Below are 16,844 nucleotides of genomic sequence, written 5' to 3'. Positions count from 1 at the left end.
GTGCTACAAGCAGAAGCAGCTTCTCTGTAGATCAATTTAGCTTTAAACTTCGCTAAACTGATCCCCGTGGGACAATATAGTTACGGTACGTGCAAGATTATGTTGTGGATGTACCAGTCCGTAAAGGGTTGTACAACTAGGAGAAAATCAGTTACCTTACAATAATTTTTGAAACACTACACTGCATAGCGAAACTGTGTGCCAGGCAGACTGCTTAGGATCACTACTCTGCCAGCAACAGGTTGAAACTAGGTAGAGCATCAAAATGCTTTTAGCCTGCACTACATTTTTTACATCTGAAAAAAGGGATACCAAAACACAGAAGTAGTCAATGACAGGAATGAAGCTAGCACAAAGCAAGTTCTTTTTAATATTAAAAAGGGAACCTATAGTATTTGAATTCCATTGACCACGTATCATTTTGGGAGATGGAGGTGGAGAAGAGGCTGGGGTGAAATATTGCAAGTTAAAGATTAAACTTTAACCAAGTCAAATTTGGCCCAAATTGCAGATTGTTCAAAAGAGTTATGATCTTACGGCCAACCAGGATGTTTCCATGAATGGGTTTTTTGTTTTTTTAATTCAAATGGAAACTTTATAAAGCCATTCCCAAGTGGCACTGCAAGCCAAACACTACAGAATTGTGCTAGGGCACAAGAACCTGACATTGAAACTAACTAGTTTATTTCAAATCATCCAACACGTGAAAAATGAGCAGACAGTGTAAGGTAATGAAAACTACATTTTAAAAATTATTTCCATTTTAATTATACAAAGTGTTAATGTGACATAAGAAAATGTGTGGGGTAATTTAAATATTTTATAGTGTGACAATGTCAGTTTGACTTTTGCCATTTTTGTTGGTTTGTGCTATAATCTGAATTTTGCATACATTTCAACTCACACTATGACCTAACTTCCCCTTTTAAATAAGCACCACGGGGACAAGGGTAGGAAGGAAGAAGGGGCACACCTGAACTGCTGAATAGACATTTGCAGCGTTCCCCATAGCATTAATGTGGATTGCTATTAGAAACATGCCTAATTAAAAACTGGGCCCTCTTAAAACCCACTCATCCCTTTTAAGCCACATGCCCTCCTGACTAGACAGTAGCTGAAGATCACTTCTCTCATCACTGGGTACTGCTAGGTGTGAGACAGCATACCTATCAATTCTAACTTAGCTTGGATGTCCTGTGTCTTAAATCTACCACTTGCAAAGAAAGGAAAAATGTGGAAATATTACATTCCAGCCCCTGCAGTCTGTGTAACACTGATCTAGAAAAATATTCAGGACAGGATGAAAGCATCCCCTTCAGTGTGGATACTGGCCAAAATTTTCCAAAAAGGGTGCCTAAAAGTTTGTCACACAAAATAGTTTACAACTGTTGGAAATACAAGGGAAACACTGGATCTCTCCGGAGACTAATTATGGGATACAGAGCCTCTCTTCTCTAAGTCACTTTTTTTTTTTTAAAAAAAACCTCCAGATTAAGGCAGTGCTGATCAAAAGGTTTTTAATATAACCTTGAGAACCAAAAATGCTTTATAAACTATAGGTAAAATCAAGCCCTCCCTCCCATTAGATATAAATAGCCACAAGAAGGAAAAGAAAAAATATTTCTAAATATTTCAGATGCATCATTCCTTTGAGATAGACAGGTTAGCAGGTTGGTTCTGTAACCACATCACCACGGATGATGGCCCAAGATCAATGGGGAACCCAAGCCCAACTCCACAAATCTCAGGATATTGGTATAGATTGTTAACTACTCTGTGCAGCTTCCCAAGCCCCACCCCACCACTAAATTCAGTCAGGATCTACCTATCTAGCTAAGGAAATTTACTGGTCCTCCATTACTGCAGAATCTGAACCTCTCACAATCATTAATGTATTTATCCTCAACATCTCATCAGGCAGGGAGGTAATACTATTCCCAGATGGAGAATTTCACAGATGGGAAACTGCAGCTCAGAGGGACTAAGTATCTTGCCTCCGGTCACACAGGCAGTTTATGGAAGAGTAGAGAACTGAATTTGGGTCTCTCAAGTCCCCAGCTATTGTTCCACCACTGGACCATTCTTCCTCTTTGGGAAGAAACTGTATTGCTATTGGTCACCAGGCTACAGCTGCACCATGGTCCCCACCAAACAGACGATGGAGAGGAGTAGTGCTGTATATGAGCAACAGCAACTAATTACACTCTTTCTATAGTATTTCTGCTGGAGTCAGGAGGTAATTCTACAATATTCTGCAACCACCATCCACACAATTCTATAGAGAGGGTTTCAGTCCCCAGGGCCGACCATCAGCACCAAAATGTGTCTAAGGAAAATCAAGTGTCTCTAATAAAATGAAGTGACCAACAAGAGTAGTTTGCACCAATCAATAAAGGACATCAGTACAGCAATTCAATTCACTGCAATTTAATAGAGATTTAAACAAAAAAAAGCAAAGAAATTCATTTAGGCAACAGTGCATGCAAGTAATTAATGATTTGACTTCCGAAGAGACACCAGCTGTTCTCAGCTTGGGACAGGTCTACACAATTGGCAGCATTTCACTGCTGTGGATAGCAATGGGACTGTTTCAGCAATGGTGTTTGGAGGAACAGGGTAGTTCCTATCTCTCCCCTTCCTTTCATAATTGGTCTGCAGTTTAGTTGCCATTACTACAAAGCTCTAATGACAGAAGCTGTTAAATTTGTTAATTCCCCCCACAAGTCCATAAGGGTGAATTACACATTTAGTACTTGGGGCAAAACAACTGCATATAAGCAGCAAAGGTTTTGTTTCAGTCCATAAGGGTGCACAATTTTGTTGACTTCTGCAGTTTTTCCAACTACTTTATTACTTATCTTGGTCCCAATGGAAACCCAGTGTCAATTAGATGTTCCCCAATATACATTCTTTACTCAGTTGGTGAGGGTTGCTGATGGGCTGCAAAACTCCTAACCAGATACTGGGCTAGTATGCTTTTCCTGATAGTCGGAAAAGACCATTCCACCCACTTCTCACCACTTCCAGTGCAGACTGATTAGCATAGGAGATGGTGGAAATTATGTTCTTTACTTCATAGTCAGCAGTAAGATCCTCGTTAAAAAGTACATATCCTTTACATGCATAGCCTCACAAAATTCAAGCTCATCAGCATCGTCTAAATCACTTGCTCAGCATTCTGAGATAAAGAGTGGCATACCATCCCTGTACTCAGGAGGTGGTTGCATTACAGTCAGTCCATGTCCAGTTTCCACGTGCTCTCATTTAGAAAACCCAGAGTGTTCTGTGTCGCCTTCCATCAAAACAACGAGCCACCTATTGCCTCTGATGAGTTGTGCCCCTTTCATTTCAAAACCAGTCCAGATACGTGGCCTTCTTTGGCAAGTGTGGCTGTAAATCCCAGCAGCATATCTTTTTGGTGTCCTTCCCTTCATACATTTGTTTCCAGTTCACATTCATTCTCCAGGCCAATCAAATCTTCTCCAAATTTTATGCCTAATAGAACAAGCCAATTAATAGCCCAACTGGCTTGAGTTGAGAGGTTAGTTTCTAACCCTATTTTTCTAGGGGTCATGAGTTGGCTGTGAGCATATCTGTCATTGCTCACCTTTGCCTACAGGGCAACCTGCAGGTCTAGCCATTCCATCCCTTCACACCAAAGTCACTTTTCACAACTGCAGCCCCTCAGTGGATTGAGCAGTGAGGAATGATGCAAGAGTGTATCATTTAATACCCTGCTCACAGAGGCTAAGCCCATCAATTCTAACAGCCTGAGAAGTTAACAGCAAGATGTAACTTCCTCCGAATATGGGTCTATCATTTGGCAGCACAGATTTATGAAGCTGCCAATAAATGGGATTGGTTTTTAATTTTTAAATGGCTAAGAGCCACAAGAACAAAACTGTGTGCCCCTACCTCTCTCTTACATTTCATCAGTAACTTTTTATATATCAAATACACAAAATTGATTAGACTAATGGTTAACAAATAATACCATCAAGGTAGATTTGCCGGACAGGGCAGTAAACAGATGTCATATGTTCTTTCAGTAGGAAAAAATGCCATCTTAGAAAATTCTGTTCTGAACTAGATATCAAATCATTTACCTTGAGATTTTTGCAGCTCTTCATGAGATACTTCACATCATAAATGACGGGGAAAAACAACCGGAGTATCTCAAAGAAGTCCAGCTCCTCTTCAGGTAAATTAGAGTTAGTCAGGATTTTGATTAGATAGCCAAAGTCATAACCACTGCAAATTAATCACATATACAAAACAAAGTCAGGCAGATAATCAAAAAAGTCCTTCTCAGCTCCAATGTCAAGTCTCCAATTAGTTAAATTTAAATTAAAAACAAGAAGATAGGAAGGTGTTTTATACATAAATTTAACCAAAAAATTTTGAGGATCATGCGACTCTTCAAATATTAACAGCAGAGAAACACAGGTGTTCTCACTGCTGTTTGCAGAGGACACATTTCCACCATCATAAAAACTATCAAAACCGGAATCCGTGTTGGCAGTCTCTGCAAGGAGGCCAAATGATTGAATAAACACGAAGACTTTCCTGCAGAAACACTGTCAGCACAGCATTATGAAGACGACACTACTTTGCCGACATATTCTCAGAATGTATAATGGACAGATATCAAGCTGGCTCTTCTCATATGCATTGAAAGTTCCTGATGATGAGACAGTAGAGGATGAAAGTAAATGATTTCTACTGCTGCCAGAACCTAAAGTGTGCAAGTACTATGTAGAATCATGGATTATTTGCACCCAGAAGAACTTCACCCTCTCTTGGTAAGGCTGCACATAGTTCCCCTTTCTCTGGGTTCTGCAACAATACGAGTTTAGTGTCTGCCTCTACATCTTGTTATTGGAAACCCTTGATACAGCTGTTAGATAGTTCATTTACCCATTAGCTGCAAGTTCAACATATTGAGAGAATACTGTTAATACACCTATTTTATAGATAGTTGACAGGGGAATTTTCTAAACTAATTTATATAAATAAAAATAATACATATATTGATTGGGTTCAAGGGCTACTGCATGCGGGGAGAGTTAGATTGTAAGTTCTTCAAGACAGGTAGTACATCTTGGACGTTCGGGGCCTTTCTGTGCTGTACTATCTTGACTGGGGCTTTTGGCGACTAACCCAAAAAAACCCAACACAAAGCAAACAAGATGCAAATTTGCTGAGGCAGGACTGTTTGTTCGGCTGATACTACTGAATGAGGCTCTAATTCTGCATTGTGTTCCTGGACACTGGATGCCCATACCTGCCTGGAGCTTGGATTTTGGATGCCGGACTGGGGTTTTAATTTGCATTTCTATCTTGAATGCTATTTTCCCCTGGTTCAAGTGGAGTTATGCTCTTCTATAGGATTTTGTATCACCCTATTTGTATATTATTGATCATCTTTATGATCTGGCTGTTAGACTGCCTAAAGGGAGAAAAAGACCAGAAAATCCTTAACAGCAACACCAGGGAAAAACAGGTCATTTCTTAAACTCCACTAATGGAAGACAAGCAAAGATACAGCTGACTATGGTTCTCCCAAGGGGGTTTCTACCATAGATTTCTTGTTGTTTCGCAGTTGTCCTTTTGAGGCTGCAATCCAAAATTTACAGCAGAAGATTGACTCCTTTGCTCCCTGGCTTGTAAAGGCAGGAGTTTTAACTGAGACCAATAGCATAAAAATACAGAATAGTCAGCTTGATTGCTTAACAGCTGGACTTGAGATCATAAAAGCAGCTTCTTTTGCTCATACTAACAAAATAAAGTATTTAAAAAGAAAATACTAAAAACCTGGGAAATGACATCAAGAACTGAAGCCTGAAAATGCTCAGGGATTAAGGAAAATTGGGCCCCTGTGGAGATTGTAGGTAGCAATCAGGAATTCACTGAAATAATGCTACAGTTAAGTCTGATCCCCCGTAACAGAGGCTGTACCAGAACTCTGCTTCCACTACAGATGGACAGTTATTATACAGTTTAGTATTTGAGCTTTTGTTTTTCCACAGGGACCCACCCACTCCCTTCTTTTCTTCCCCACACACCCACCCATTACAAGAAGAGTAAGCAAAGAAGTACTGATTTTGTGCTGAGTGGGACCAGAGTACCAGGCTTGCAACAATGGACCAGAAAGGACCATTATGAATTGATCATCTAGTCTGACCTCTTGTATAACGCAGGCCATAGAACTTCCCCAAAATAAATGATGGAAGTGGTAGCAGACAAATGGTTTCTTTTAGGTATTCCTGTGGTTTTATTGATGCAGTTTATTCCAGGGCCCTCATGGGGGAAGGAGAGGTGGGTGGCAAATCACAACAGTGGATTAACAGTGGAATACTCACTAGTGTGGATTACCCCCTCCCAGTATATGGACATTTAAATCAGACATCAACTTCTTGACAAGAAACACAGGCTAGTTTTGGTCAGCTCACCACCTGTGGAATATCTCTCCGACATTCAATAAATCTGAAGTATTTATACACATTCCCAAACGTGGCCATGACAACCATCATAGGCTGCATTTCACAAGCCACAGTACAAGTTTTAAGCCATCATATACAATGCCTTTATACTACACTTGTGGAGGTTACTAAGCTCCACCACTTATAGAACATAATTACCATTCCAGATCAAGCCTATGGTTAGCTTAGCTTGGCAATCCATATCAGACAGTAGCCTGTGCTGGACACAGTAGAGGAAGGCGCAAAAAAGCCCTTAATGAGCAATTATGTAATTACTTGCCCATTAGGGAAGTTTCTTTCAAATACCTGGCAATTAGTGGTTTACCTCCTGAAATGAGGGCTTTCATTCCTTCTATATTTTTAATCCTAGCTAACAAAATTATTCAAAGTTACGATGTCAACATCTAGCCACAATCCCTGAAGTTATATGGCAACGTATGCACACAACCATATATTTTCAAGCACAGCTAGCTGTAGGCAATTGACTGAGAACCAAAAGTTTCTGAAAAGATCTGAAAAGATCAGAAAACCCCATACTTTTCTTTCCTTTGCCATTATCTGGGGGAGAGGGGGGAGAGTTTAAATAACCAATGAACTGTGCATTAAGTCCTTTTCTCAAACTACCAATAGACAGTTTGAGAAATATCAAAAGCTAGAGAGGCTGGAAAGGCTTTATCCCATTTTAAGAATGGAAAGTTCTATTTCTGGACTAGAAAGTAGCTGCCTACTTGACAGTTTAATTGATCTTAACAAAATTCAGTGGCCACTAGGAATTGCAAGGTTTGGAACATCAGAGAATTCTTGGGGAGCTCACTTGTTTACACAAGACTTGCTGGAGAGAATTTAACAGAACTTTTTTCCTTACCCAGTACAACAGGCATGCACTGAAGTTAAGATTTAAGGGTAGCTGCACATCAACCTATATAACTGTTGAGGGAGTCACCATGCCAATGCCCTGGCAACTTAACTATCCTAAAAATTAGCATTCAATCTGTTCTATGGTTTGACTAGAACTGCTGTGTTGTAATTGTCATGCTGAGCGCTTACAGCTCCTACTGACTACAACAGGGGGTTGGGTTTCAGGATTTTATTTAGGCCCCTTTATTTATCAGAAGAAACACTCCACTACCCATCTTTGACTTTGCAGTTCCTCTTCTGGTTTAGCAAGGTTATTGGCTCTCTGTGGGGAAGCTGAAGTATATACTAACTGATAGCCATGGGAAAGCATCCCATATTGGTGGCTGTATGAGCCTCTGGCTGCACAATAGCTTTGTTAGTGCTATGTCAGGATGTCACTGAAGCGGATAGTAATCTAGAGAGCTTCCTGAATAGTTTTCCTTCAAGCTTATTAAAAATGAGCTTTGAAATATAGTTTTGTAAAAGTTCCAAAAAGTACTGACTATACAGAGGTAACAGTAAAATTAATTATGCATGAAATGATGCCAAATGCACGCACACAGAAATTTTTGCTATGTTAGGGGTTACTTGGAACTACAGTTAAGTATAAAATATGTATACAAATAATTTTTGAAGTCAGCAGTGTCCCTTAAAAATGACTAATTTGTTTTGGAGGACTAGATACATTTAACACACATCACCACCGCAACACCAGAGAATGCCTGTGGTCAACAGAAAACACTGGCTGTCCACTGTGACAGAGAAGCAAGTCCCAGCTTTGCTCTGTTGAACTCTCAGAGGTATCTTTGAAAAATCAATTTGCAAAATAGTGAATACCAAGGAAACAAGATGCAAAGGTAAGATTAAGATATTGACTCTCAGCATCATCTTGAGAGGTACTAAGCATCCACAACTCCTAATGAAGTCAATGAGAATTGTAGGTGCTCAACATCTCAAAAGACACAAAGAAATGGTCCCAGTAAACTTGGAGTGAACACACACACACCCCCCACGGCTTTAGATCTACCCTTAAAGAGAATACTTCCCTCCGCTGAAAGATAGGAACCGGGGGGAGGGAGGGACAGAGGGAGAAATCAAGTGAATACCTATTTACAAGCTCTGGTATCCAGAAACTACATATTTTGGAATAAAAGACTGATGGGTGACCCGGTAAGCACATGTGTAGCAACTTTTATTGTTTTAACATATCTTCTCTGTAATGCCTTCACCTTAAGAATAAATGTGCTTGCTTAGTAAGCTTGCTTGTGTGGTAACTCATAACTGCTAGCAATTATGTTGTTCATAGCCTTCAAAGAGTAAGCAAAGAGCAGGCACTGGCATAGTTAGACAGTTTGGCTTGCTGGAAATAACATAGTGTAGGTAGGGAAACGTGCAGCCTGAAAAAGATCAGGGAGGGAGACAAACACGGGACTCGGGCCAAGGGATGCAATGTCTGGGAGCCAGAGCCTTTAAAGAGTGCCATTGCTGGACCACAAAGGGGAAATACAAGTGCAGTTGCTCTGAACTGTGACAGTGGGCAGCACTCAGCACCACACAAGATCAAGTCTTGAGTATACTTGCTTACACTTAGGTGACTAAAAATTTCCTGACTCTAAGGCCTTGTCTACACTAGACAAGGTTTTCCAAAAATAACTATATTGGCAACCCTCCTAATGGGGAGACAGCTTATACCAGCAAAACAGCTCTTCTGCCTGTATAACTTATACCAATTCCCTAAATGAAATAAGCTTTACCAGAAAAAAGTTTTGCCAGTATACCTGTGCCTCCACTATGGTTTCTGCCAGTATAATGACGTCAGTTAGCTGATGTGATTTTCCCCATACTTCTAACCAATATAGCTATGCCACTTCAGTTTTGCTGTAGACCAGACCAAAGATGGTGGTGAGATCTACTTTAGGGTCAGTGTTCACTACAAACATTGAGTTGCGGGTTCTCTGAAACACAGCTGTTCTCAATCCTGTTGCAACACCCATTCAAGGATTTATGCCAGTTACAGGACAATTAAGACAGACAGGTCCTAGTCACACTATTAGTTGCAAATCATGTTGTAAACAAATCAGGAGACTGGTCTCCTGGTTAGTTGTAGCTGTAATTTAACACATATCCAAAGATTAAGTTTCCAATGAAGAATTAACGGATTCTTTAAAAGTATTGTTCAAAATTCTTTATAGTCTCCTGAAATAGCTCCTTCTCAGTATTTAAGAGCTTTCCTCACTATTCCTGTAGATCTCTCATCTATAATAAATCTTCTATATTAATGCCAAAAGACTGATAAGTATAAGCACAGCAGTTTTGTTGATATCTGTAAGTATTCAAAATAAAGAAACAAATATTAAAATTGTATGTGACCTACATGCTCTTCATCCCCTCTCTCTGGGGACAAAATACACTTCTTATTCTTTTAACTTCAAACTCAGTATTATCAACAGATTTAGTGTCATAATGGCTTTGCCTCCTTTGTATACACATTTGTACTAGTATTCTTTTGGCTCCATTCTTTGTTAGTTTTTTTTATTCTCTCAATTATTTGAAAATCCATGAACTAATAAATACTGAAGAGAGTTTTCTTTTGTTCTCAATTAAGAACAAAGCATCAGTATTTAAGGATGAATAAAGATTCTTCCTATCTTTTTAAAACCTGTACTAACCATTAATTGTGTGTTACCACTGTGCATGGTAAACAAAATAGGACTGTAAAAGAGCTGTTTATTCTCAGCTAAGATTTTTCTGTCACATTTTTAGGAAGCCTTTGTTCCATTGCTTAGGAGCCAACATTTAGGACGACAAGTTGAGGGCATTTAAACAGCAGCAAATCTTCAAATTCACTGTTGGCTACAAGAGCAAAATTTAGCTTTGGTGCTTAATTGACTATACGAGTCCATTACACAAATGCAAGATTTAAACTCCTACTAACAAGGAGACTTTGTTTAGATATTTTTAGAGGTTTAGTGTTTATATTTCCTGTTCCGTTCTATGCTGGAAAATGCATTCATATAATTGAATAAAGAAAAGACATTCGAAATTTGCTTATTGTTGCTGCTATAAATAGGACTTCTTCAAGCTGTTCATTCTAAATCTTAATGATCTGTAGGTGCACAGAGTGATATCCAGAGTAGATATTCCATGTGGGTGGGCTGAAACTGAGGCTACTAAGTCTCAGGTCATGTCTACACTACAATCTTAAGTCAACCTAAGTTAGGTCCCTTTACAGCCACTGCAATAATTACTGCAATGGCTGATGTCCACACTACCCTCCTTCTGTCAGTGGTACATACCCCTCACACAGAGCGCTTCCACCAATTAAAGAGGGGCAGTGTGGGTGGCTGAGAGCCCGGGCTCTCAGTTCTATGCAGTTCCCCAACAGGAGCCCAGCTGCCTCCCGGGCTTCTCGCTTCCCCGTTCCCAGCCTGAAGCGGGGGGGCAGCCACCCAGGGCTTATTGCCTCCAACAGGGAGATCTGCACTGGCATCCACATCCAGTCAGCTGCTGTGCTCCCAGCGAAGAGCTGGGACCTTAGGGAGCAGCCAGGTTCCCACTGGGGAGCGAAGAGCCCGGGCAGCAGCCCAAGAAGGGAGCCTGGGTGGCAGCCTGGCTTGAAGCGGAGACCACACAGCAGCCCAGCTGGGGAGCCAGTTTTCTTGTCAATTTCACGGCTCAGTGGAGCCATAAAATTAACAAGACAGTAACAGCCCAGGTAAGGAATGTAGTGTCTACACAGACACTGCGTCACCCTAACTACACTGAAATAGGCCCTATGCCTCTCGCGGACGTGGAGTTATGATGTTGGTGTAGGTAGGCACTTACATTGGCAGGAGCAAGGCTGTAGTGTAGACACGGACCTAGTTAGGTGAACATAAGGCAGCTTATGTCAACCTAACTCTGAAGCACAGTCTTAGCTGAGGAGGCAATTTAAAGAAAAATGGTTCTGTGGCTAGCAAATAATTTTTTTTCAAACTGCATGATTATCTATAAACACTGATATACAAAACATTTATTATCCTCTCAATTTTAAAAATATTTTCCCAAATTGAAGAAAACATTTATTTTCATTACTACTTGTGCACATGTTGCATAAAAAGACGAGAAAGCGCCATCTGCTGGATCAGGAGGAGTCTTAAGGCCTTTCTACCCAGGTCTGAACTTCAGTTTGCCCATCTATAAAATGGGGCTAGCACTACTTCTCTAAAAAGCAACAGAGGGTCCTGTGGCACCTTTAAGACTAACAGAAGTATTGGGAGCATAAGCTTTCGTGGGTAAGAACCTCACTTCTTCAGATACAATCATACTGTATCTATCTGTCTTGCATCTGAAGAAGTGAGGTTCTTACCCACGAAAGCTTATGCTCCCAATACTTCTGTTAGTCTTAAAGGTGCCACAGGACTCTCTGTTGCTTTTTACAGATTCAGACTAACACAGCTACCCTTCTGATATTTCTCTAAAAGATACCTTGACACCTATGAAACAAGAGCCGCATGTATTTAGGTGGTATGAATATTTTACCTGATCATTATGGAAAATTTCTAATCTGCAACGCCAATCTGAACATGCACAAGAAATTCTGAGCTGACTCTCAAGAATATCCTTTACTTTCTAATTTGTCATCCACACTTTCAATCTGTTCAAACATGCTCATTGCTACATTCAAGTTTTACATAGACTACTGTCAAACAGCAGACAAGTGAAATACAAGCCAAATATAGTTATCAAACCACAGTCTACTGAATGGACACCCCCACAATTCTATAATCATACTGTATCTATCACACTGGATGCACGTTTCAGAACTTTCGCCACTTGCAACTTTCAGCTATTTGGAACTCAACTATTTTATTGGGGATTTTTTGTTAGATGGACATTTTGCTTAGCGCAGGGATCTAAGGCTTCACACATTAACCAGCATTTCAGTCTATCATATCAGGCACCTGGTTTAAAATGCTCCTTAATACTGCTCTATATCTCAAGTACATCCCCTATGGGACCTTGGCATTCCAACAGAATACCAGCATTTAAAAGAATGCTGCTTTCCAACTTGAATGCTACATTCTGGGTTGCACTTGCATACTCCTGGGGGAATTCTGCGCCACTGCACGCCCACAGAATTCCCCCCCTCCACAGAAAATACATTCTGCCCCAGAAGTGATGCAGTTCTACCTTTTGCCCACCAGAGGCCATTGTGGCACCAGCCTGCTGCATTAATGCTATTGGCTGTTCTAGCGCCATGGTGCCCTCTGGTGGGCAAAAGGCAGAACTGCAGCACTTCTGGGGCAGAATGTATTTTCTTTTGGGGGGAAAAAGTCTGTGCACGCGCAGTGGAACAGAATTCCCCCAGGAGTAGAAATTCATCACATCACCCTGCCCACAGAGCCAGGTTAGGACAGAATAGGGCATATGGTGCTGCTACGGGGGGGCGGGAGGGGGAGAGGTCTTACAGACTGAGGCTCAGAATGGCTAGTGGGGGGGGGGGGACAAACTGGGGCATGGGCTCAGGAGCTAGTGGGGTGACAGCATTGAGCCAGAGGCTGAATAGGAGTGGGGGAGCATGGTCACATGGGGAGGAGGCTGCAGGACCCATCAGGATGGGGGGATGTGGGGACAGGGGCAGATGTGCCTGACTCAATGGGAGAGGTTTGGGATCTGCCAGGGTCTGCATAGGGTAGGCTCTCCAACTCAGTAACAATCCTGACCCTCCCACCAAAAAAATCTGTTCTATACATCTCCTACCCACACCCAGCAAGCCTCCAGGCTCCTTCCCTCTCCCTCGGATCCTCCATTACCCCTGACACTCCCAAGTCTTTGCAGTACTTCTGATGGGTGCAAGAAATACAGTTCTGTATTGTAAATTAAATAAATTACTCAAAGTTCTGTATTAATATGCATAGTAAGGAATCTATTTGTTTAAAAAAAAAAAAAAAGTACCAAAATCTGGTTTTTTTAAATCTCTATTGTTACAGACATACTTGCTGAAAGATATTTTGAAATAAATTCCCAAAATAATTGAAACTGGCATGATTATAGTGTGTTATTTTGACAAATAAAATACTCAAAAAAGGCAGAATTTTAAAATATCATGAGCAGAATTTTTAATTTTTTGGTGCAGAATTCCCCCAGGAGTAATTTACATTGAGCAGTGAACCAGTTCCTACCACAGATACACACTCCATCAGGCATCTTAACCTGAAAAAGGTCTTCTTATCCCCACTCTCGCCACTGGAAAAAAAAAAAAAAAAAAAAAAAAAAAAAAGTTTTTTTTAAATTGGATTTTTTTGCTAAAATGCTTTTTGAGGGAAAAAACCTAACTCAATGATATCTCATCATGGAGTAGGGATTATAAATTCTAATTCTATAGTATGAGACAATATATTCATGTAATGTTTAAGAAAAGTTTTGTAAATGAGTTCCAATAGTTCATGGATTAGGGACCCAATCTTATGGGGTTCCAGGGGCTTCTGTATAGATTATTTAGGTTACTTTTTCTATCTACCCAATGGGACTCAGTCTAGAAGATACCATCAGAGATGCTTAGTTTTGCAGTTCTCAAACTGTTGATTTGTGTCTCCAGGGATAACAGCAAAAATGTTTTTAAATAAATAAATATATAGAAGTGAGAAACAACAGACCTCAACCTTATTGTCCCTCTGCAAATTTGTGTACACAGAGTCAACCCCTTACCTCTCTCTAAAAGTGCAAAGTTTCAAAAAATTCAATGAATAGAAGATTGTTGGGGGCGGAATAGATCTGGAAAAGGAGAAGTCTGGAGATAAATGTGAGAAGGGAGGGACAGGCAGTAGAAACAAAGGTGAAACTGTTTGAGCAGCATATTCCAGAAGTCTTGAGGTCTTTCTGAGTATAGTCTTCATTGATTTGAGATCTACCATACCATTCTCTCACTAGAAGAGAAAACCTATAATGGCAGCAGGCCGTAAAAGAGACCCAGTTTGGGAATATTTTAATCAAGTTCCTCTACCTGTGGTTAAGACAGGCATGCGTGCAAAATGCAAACAGCACAACAAAGAAATGCAAGGCCTGGTTGCCGGAATGAAACAACATTATGAGAAGTGTTCCTTCTCAGGAGGAAGCTATGTTGAAGATGATGAAAGGAACATGTCTGAACATGCAGGATCTTGAGGTTGGTAAACGTCTTTAATTCATACTTCTTTCTTAAGGACTGCCTGTCTGCCATCTAGACTATTCTTGAATTCTCATGTTTGAGCAAAAAATATAGTTGTTACTCTATGGTACTATCATTTTAGATGAAGTTGTAATAAAAAATAAATAGGCAGATCTTCCTTTTACAATTTCAACTTTAAAGTAGTACTGAGTGTCAGTGAATGCAATGAGTAATAATAAATGAGCAGTATGGTGGTAATAATTAAATAACTGCATTGACTTATTTTGTTTAGGAGAATCCCTCCTCAACAGACAGGATTCTGAAGACTAACCACCTTCAAGATCACCATAATTTTCTATAGTTTCAGAATTATCTGCCAATGATAGTGTTTCAGTCACATCACGTATATCACATAGTCACAGTATATCTATCACCTGTAGCAAAAAAACACACTCCATCATCCAGAAACAACCATAGATAAGTTTGTGATAAGAACCAGCAGATTACAAAAAGGTAACTGATGAAAAAATTGCCCAGTTTGTTTATGCAACAAACTCTACTTTCCGCATGATTGCGAACACACATTTCATTAACATGGTTCAGTCACTAAGACCAGGATACTAGTCCACCCAACAGAGCAGATGTCACAGGCAAATACTTCCGTAATAACCACTTTGCAGCAGCTGCTCTGAAAAAAGTGGGAGGAACCAAGCTAACTCTCCCACAAGCAGCGCAATGGAACTCAGTACTGGACTGTTTTGAGCACTATAGCAAGAACTGGCCTAATCTGAGAAGTTTGTGAACAAAATCGTGAAAAAATAGATGGCACTGTCACAGCCAAAGTTCTCAACATTGGGCTTCAGAGAAATGTTGAACACATGCTGAGTACCCCAAAGCCTATTTCTGTAGCTTTGAATGAAATGCAGAGAAATAGCTGTTTTATTCCTGACGCTGTTGAAATTTGGAAGGAACTGAGATCTTAAAAAAAAAAAAATGCAATGACAGAGTTAAATTACAGGCATTAAAAAACGAATTGGACAAGCACTATCTCCAGCTCATTTTCTTGCAAATATTCTCAATACTGGTACCAGGATTAAACCTTAACTGAAGAAGAGGAGTTGGCTATGACACGGACGTCCAGCAATCATCACTCCATAATGACAACTATAATAAACTTCAGAGATAAGGGTGAACCGTTCAAGAAATACATGTTTGCTGATGATGTTTTAAAGAAAAAAAGTCACACCAGTGAACTGGTGGAAGTCACTTAACCACTTGGATTCAGAGACTATTGAAGTGATAATCTCACTTTTAACAGCAGTAGCTTCTTCTGCCATTGTAGAAAGAATATTTTCTTCCTTTGGACTAATTCATTCCAAAATGAGAAATCGTTTGGGACCTGAAAAAAGCAGGAAAGTTTGTTTTTCTTTTCCAGATTATGAACAAACAGGAAAATGAAGGTGAAGACGACTGAGTTAGCTGCAGAAGCCAATATTTTAAGTTTCTCATGTTGACCTGGCTGACATAGTCGATTTAATTTTTGGGGTTTTTTGGTTGTTGTTTTTTAAGATTTCCTTAAAATTATTTTTAACTAAAATAGTTAAAACACAAACAAACCTGATTTTAAAAAACTTGAATGTTTAACTAAATTCAAAAATTCATATGCTTGTTTTGTTAAAATATTATAAGTTTGCTGTTGAAGAAAAAAATCCAGAATACATAACATTGTTGATTTAGTTAAATAAAACAATTTAAATGTCTGTCTGGTGATGTTCTCCTCCTAATACAGCATGGCAAGAAAATCCTCCAAATATTAATGATTAACCCAGGGGTAGGCAACCTTTCAGAAGTGGTGTGCGAGTCTTCATTTATTCACTCTAATTTAAGGTTTCGCGAGCCAGTAATACATTAACATTTTTAGAAGGTCTCTTTCTACAAGTCTATAATATATACCTAAACTATTGTTGTATGTAAAGTAAATAAAGGTTTTAAAATGTTTAAGAAGCTTCATTTAAAATTAAAATGCAGAGCCCCCCAGATTGGTGGCCAGGACCCAGGCAGTGAGAGTGCCACTGAAAATCAGCTCACGTGCCACCTTCGGCACACGTGCCATAGGTTGCCTACCCCTGGATTAACCTGTTGAATTAGAGATATTTATTAAGTCATTGGGAGGGGAACTATCTGCTTCAATTACCTTTGGTAAATGAAATAACCAAACAATCATTCACTTTCTGATACAGCTGTAAAACTAATCTGAAAAGTTTTCAAAATAAATTACTCTAAAAATGTATAGTGTGTACCATCTAAAAATGAAACCTACATCTATCTCTGAGTTG

At 39.8% G+C, this 16,844-nt stretch overlaps 1 protein-coding gene across 4 annotated transcripts in view; it reads right to left on the bottom strand.

Annotated features, from left to right (window-relative positions):
* CNOT7 (CCR4-NOT transcription complex subunit 7) overlaps window positions 1-16,844 on the bottom strand; it is a 33,823-nt gene that overhangs the window by 9,756 nt on the left and 7,223 nt on the right. For all 4 annotated transcript variants that reach the window (XM_034772778.1, XM_034772776.1, XM_034772779.1 and 1 more), the window contains exon 5: window positions 4,107-4,251. In XM_034772778.1, the coding sequence (XP_034628669.1) occupies window positions 4,107-4,251 (145 nt within the window). The remainder of the gene's footprint in view (window positions 1-4,106; window positions 4,252-16,844) is intronic.

This window comes from Trachemys scripta, chromosome 5 (assembly GCF_013100865.1).
Source record: "Trachemys scripta elegans isolate TJP31775 chromosome 5, CAS_Tse_1.0, whole genome shotgun sequence".
NCBI lineage: Eukaryota > Metazoa > Chordata > Testudines > Emydidae > Trachemys > Trachemys scripta.
Note: the sequence above shows the minus strand (reverse complement) of the source record. Positions and strands in the feature narration are given on the sequence as shown.